Source organism: Sciurus vulgaris (genome assembly GCF_902686455.1).
Source record: "Sciurus vulgaris genome assembly, chromosome: 10".
Lineage (NCBI taxonomy): Eukaryota > Metazoa > Chordata > Mammalia > Rodentia > Sciuridae > Sciurus > Sciurus vulgaris.
Window position 1 is genome coordinate 119614973 of NC_136470.1, and position 6000 is coordinate 119620972.

Consider the following 6000-nt stretch of genomic DNA (forward strand, 5'->3'; position numbering starts at 1 on the left):
GGTCAGAAAATTTGCAAAACGAAGATAGAGGAAGACATGGTGTAAGCCCTATGGATACATTCAGTTGAGTTCCAGAAGATTGTAATGCAAATGGGAATAGATTCCACCATTAACTCATTTTCCCCTCAGTGATCATTATTTATAAATCAGATAATCTTTAAGTTTTCAGTCATGATAATGGACTCAAAACAATCCAGTGATGAGAAGAATCAAAGTTCTCTTCTATTTTTTGAATTGTTATATAAAACTTCTCTGGAATCAGAAAACACCTTTGCTTCCTAGTAACTAAAATGAGGTACTTTGAATCAAAAATCCACATGCAGATCAAGAAATACTTTACAAGACACCTTTTAATTAAAACCTCTAAAAGCAGAATCCCCCTAAGACAAACTGATAATTCAAACAAAATGTCACGTCCCTACTACACACCTGGAGATAAACAGGAAGTCTTTTCATTTCTTTTTGCAATTAAGAAACAACTCACAAACCTCAGAGCAACTGTTCTTAAATAAATATTTGGAACTTCCAGTAAGGTGGTTATTTCATGCTGGGAAACTCATTGCATCCCTCTGTGCCTGTTCCCACTAATGTACGCTAGGCATGTGTCTGGAGAACAAAACCAACGTTGACCACTCATAGGAAAAGCCCAGGTTTGACAACACATGAGTAGACCTTTGATTTCATTATAAGCAAGTTTTTCTCATGCAACCACTGAAAACAGTCCAGGATTCAACATCCACTCCTGCTATGGACCAATATATTCTTTTATGTAACGCTCACGGGGAATCACCTACTTCTGACGTGCTTTCAATTTGAACATGCGAAACCATCAGAATCTTTCAATCAGAGATAAATGAGGAAATTTTGGCCTTTACTGGGATGTACTATTAACACAGGTATCCTGGCTATATTTCCCAACCCTCCCTCTATTTTTATCCACTTCTCTGCATGTGAGAACCTTTGACCAACTCTGAGCTTAGAGCTCTCATCTGCTAGATCAACTTTGTCAGGCTCTTTAAAAATGGGCAGGCAAATCTAATGAGTTCAACCCAGAAGCAGCAGCTCACTAAAGGAAATGAAAACATCAGAAGTCATCTAATCAGAGCCAAAGACAACGTGAGCTCTGCCTTATCCCCTGGTTAATAAAAAGAAATGGAACCTTTCTAAACTTGAAGGGCATCAAATAAAAAAGATGTTTCTTGCCTCTGACTTATGGGTGGATATATAACAATTTGAACAGTGAATATTAACTACAAAACATTGTCATGGATTCAAAACACCTATATCTTAGGAAAGTTTGGGGGCTTTTTACTATTTGTTTTGATGCAAAGAAAAAAGCACAAACACCTTTGAGAACAGAGGTAGTTAAGGTAGTAGAGGGTATGAGTAGGGAGAAAAGAATACTTCATTAGAAGCTAAGGTAGTATTGGTTGTTGTTGTTTAAGGGCAGGGTTTAGTCTCAGTTAAAGTACAGTTGAGTGCCTTTATAGCTCAAAATGCTGTTCAGGAAACAGAAAAACAAGTGGGACAAGAGAAAGGAGAACAGTGCTTTAAAAATCTCTGCAAAGCAGTAAGAGGATGAAAGTTAGTTTTATACAGTTTCGAACACAAAGTGCAAAGGTGCTGAGACATCTCCTCCAAAAAGCACTGAACTTCTAAGGGACCGGTAGGTTAGTTGTGCGTGGGGGTGATCAGAGACTCTCAGATACTTCTCTTGCAAAGTTTTCCTGGGTACACTCTCCCACCCTGCCCGCCCCTACTCTACTGGTCCTTCATGCCTCTGCTGCCTGAACCCCCACATTGAGTCCTTCACAAGTTTGGGGTACAGGGATCATCTCTGCAGCCTGATTTTTTTTTTTTTTTTTTTTTTTCCCTTGGCTTTTTGGTTTTGTTTTTCTTGGAGCCTGGCAAGTTCAGGGACTAGAAGCCAGTCCTGCAAGACCACCCACGGCGGTGAATCTGGAGGGCAGAATGAACACTGGCGTCTTAAAGCCCACTTATTTTAAGAGAAAGGAGGCGTTCATTGTTTAGAGTACCCCTGAGGATTCAGCCTGCTCCCCACCCGAAGGTAATCAACACTCACTTGATTTGGCGTGAGCCACCTCCTAATCATCTCCCCCAGATTCAGTCCTGACAATCCTTGGTCGTCTGGAACAGCGCGCGGAGCCCTGATCTGTTTAGCCAGCTGTGGTTTGGCTTCAGCGATCCTTCTAATCCCGTCCCCCTTCCCCTTTTACCCCTGGCTACTTTATTTAACAGAAGAAGGAATGCTGAGGGGCTGGACTAAATGAAGGCACTTGCCAGCCTATTGATTACTTTTAAGCCTGACAGTCCTGGATCCAATTAAATATGGGACCTCGTGGTAAGGGAATGGGGAAGGAGGTTGGGAAGCTGAATCCAAACTGCAGGTAGGTCAAGCATTAGATAGCATTACAATGTCTCACAGCTTTCTCTCTGCAACTTCAGCCAGGACTCGCTTCCCCTCCCCTTCCCTGATTTCCAAAACAGTAATCCTCCTCCCCCCCCCCCCCTTAGGACTTCCCTGACCGGATCCTGACCCAGTGCGCTGGGGTCCCTCTCCGCGGTCTTCCTTCCAGTACCACTCGCCCCACCCCAGTTGGGTGAGTTGAGTTTATATCGGAAGGCGAGACGTATAGGATGAAAGTTCCTTTGAATTAAAGACTGCTTGCAGCTGCTTCGTAAAACAACAGCAATGGTAAGCAAGCAAATCTGAGCGAAAACCAGTGCATCTCAAAAGTTGGTCTTGCTACGCAGCAACCCCAACTTTGCAATCACAGTGCCCCAAGAACATAGGAATCAAGAGTTGGCATTTACTCACCTGGGTGTGCCAACCTCGAAGAGTAGAAAGAGAATTCAGCCCGGGATGAGGTCTGTCCCGCCCCCAAGATGCAAAATCCGGCTTTGGAGTGGAGGTGGTCGGTGTAGTAGTTGTACAGTGGTTTAAGAAGGGTCAGACTTCCCTCCCCCCTTGTCCTCTGGGGCCAGTTTAGCAAGAGCGGATGGAAAAGATGCTGAGAGGAGAGTTTGGTCTCTCTGGAAACCCTGACTCCATTCTTGGTGATGGGGGCAGGGGAAGAGGGTGAAAATGTTGAGGGTAGCAGCTCAGCTCCGTTAACTCGCAGAGTAAAGAGGGAGGAACTGGGGAAAAGGGGAGGGAGCGAGGGAGGAAGGAAAGGAGGAAGGAAGGAAGGGGATGTGAGCGGGTGGCGGGGAGATGGCAGCTTCTCACTGAGATTTCCACCTTCTGACGAAACCCATGCGCCCAGCCACCCGGCGAGATACTAGTTCGGAACCTCTGCGCGAGCGCCCCCTGGGGGGTTCCGGCGGATTCAAGCAATGCCCCAGGAAAGCGACTCCGCGGCCCCGCCCTGGGCTTGGCTGGGCGCTGACCGTGGTCCTGCCGCGCCCAGAACCAGGGCTTCCTGCTCAGCTCAGCTGTCTCTGCTCCCGCCGCGCTCCTGGAAACATTTGACTCAGTTGGCCAAGTACCTGGACTCCTTTATTCCATGTAAAGCAGCAATATCGCGGGGGTGGAAGGAAAGGAATGGGAGTTACACTTTTTTTTTTTTTTTTTTTTTTTGCACACGTTCAAGGAAACTTCTTGGATGCTTAACCATCACCAAAAATGGTGAAGGTATTGCTCACCTAGTAACTTCCATGTCTACAACAGGATCTGGTACATGGCAGAAGCCTGGTAATTTCAGTAAATAAATGCATGAATAAATAAATGAAAACTAGTCCTTTCTTCATCTCATAATGTCATTCTGGATACATCCATCTCATGAATAAGATCAAGAAATGCTTAGGGAGTACCTATATTTAAAAGTAAATATAAGCATACATTCTTATATAAGGGGTAACCACTGCCACATCTTATGAAGCACTTTAGAAAGAAATAGTGACTTTTCCATTCCAAACTTATTCAAAACCAAATTCACACAAACAAACAATGAAGGGATGATGTGCATTGTTTTTTATTGTTTCTGCAACCCTTTTTAAGCTAGACAACTAAATTCTCTCAGCTTATAGGTATTGTCAGACTCACAAATTGAACTTTAGAATCCATAAAGTAAAATGCATAAGAATACACTCTGGGATGCATGGAGGGTGTTACAATTTAACATGGACAAGGCTATATGGAGAAGGGAGGGTCTCCCCCCCTACTCTCTTAAAACACTATCTAATAAGACCTCTATTCAGGTGCAGGGGTTATCAGCCTAGGGTTATTCACCAAACGAGAGTTTCCAATTTCAAAGACCAGAGAAGAAATAATACAATATGGAGTGGGACCTCATTAATGGTTCTGTGAAACCATTTAGGAAAATCTTTGGGAAGCAGAGGAACGGCTTCAGTAAGGAAAAAATGACATTTTTCTCCCTCTAGTCACCTCTCAAACCCTTCTGAAATAGAATAATACTAAATGCAAAATCTAGAAAGATTCCAAGGAAGTCACCTGTACACTGAAACTCCAACATAAATCCATGGATTTGCTTTGACTGAAAAATACCTGGTCATAGGGCCATGCACATGCCAATTATTAAGGCACTGAGATATTGGATTACAATATTAAACCAGGCCTTCCATAGTGTCCAGGAGCTTGCAGTGTGCCCCTAGGACTCCTGAAACCAGGGTGGAGCTCAACTGGACCACACATACTGTGAGTGAGGAAAATGAATGGTTCTCTAGAGAATACTCAGTATTTTCCCACCAGGAAAGGAAGAAAGTCAAAACCATCAGGTTTGCTAATTCCTTCCAGGTTTTATTAAGAAGTGATCTTAGATATAAACTTGAAATTTGTGTTGGGCTAAACTTTTGAAAGAAGAAGGAAAGAAAAGGGAAAGTCAGCATTAATTTCTTGGCAGGTTGATGGAGAACTCTTAAAATTAAAGCTGCAGGGTGGAAGGTGACGTTCACGGCTATCATCCCAACACCTAGGAAGGTGTCTGCAACTTGGCAGGTAGTCAATAAACATTTGTTAAATTAAAAAGACTTTAAATAATCTTAGAGATCATTTAATATAAACTCTTATTTTTTAAGTGACATAAAAGGAGTTAAGATGTGCTGAGTATATACTTCTTCTAGGAATCTGTTAGGTACTCTACTTACCTTTGCTTAATTTTTTCAATAGCCTGCCCAGGTAAGTTTTATTATGTCTACAAAAACCCTGGGGTTTAGATGATCAGAATGATTAGACCAGAGATATAATTAGTTATTGGTAGAACAAGGAGCACTGTTTGAAATAGACTCTGAACTGAAGGGTCAACTAAGAAGGGATAACATGAACCATAGAGCAGAAGTTCCAAATTCCGTAGAGGAAAACCCAGTACTTTGCTCCTCCATGATAAAAGCATAGATGTGCAAACTAAACACAACACCACAACTTGCGACAAATATGGTTTCTGCTGCCAGCAGGCTTCAGCTCCTTAATTAGAAACAAACAGTTGCCTGTAAGCCAGTGTTCAGAACACACGTGCAGCTTTAGGCCAGGTTCCACCGCCCCCACCTCAAGGCGTGATCTGAAGGTAAATTCCAAGAGGCTCTTTGCAGAGCACATAAACAGAATTTACTCCCACCTCTAATACAACATCCACAGCATACGCACAAATGAAGATTTTAAACTATATTCTCAATCACTACCCCCACCGCAAGTTGCCCACCAGCCAGAGCCCCCTTCAATAATTGCAAAATCAAAATCCCCTGATCTGCATCACTCACCTCCTCCCAACTCTCCTTCTCATGAATTCGGAGCTGCTGGGTTCTACAGCCATGGTCAAAATTATCTAAAGCCAATCCATACAGCCACAGTGGCACTGATGTTCCCAAGCTGCAAAGGAGGCACTCTGGATAGATTTGTTCGCTGGGTCTCTTGTTTGATAACATAAGGGGAGGCATCCGCTCAGTGTCCTGTGCCAATATGAAAGGCATCTCACCCATCAGTGTGACAAGTGAAATGCTGGAATGGAGCCAGGGAACAAAAGG

The 6000-nt window shown here is 43.3% G+C and overlaps 1 protein-coding gene across 1 annotated transcript in view; it reads right to left on the reverse strand.

Annotated features, from left to right (window-relative positions):
* Positions 1-5795, reverse strand: part of CPNE4 (copine 4) — a 559227-nt gene extending 553432 nt beyond the window's left edge. Inside the window, exon 1 of the mRNA XM_079101307.1 lies at positions 5737-5795. Coding sequence (XP_078957433.1) covers positions 5737-5789 — 53 coding nt within the window. The 5' untranslated portion in view covers positions 5790-5795. The remainder of the gene's footprint in view (positions 1-5736) is intronic.
* Between the last annotated feature and the right edge of the window lie 205 nt (positions 5796-6000).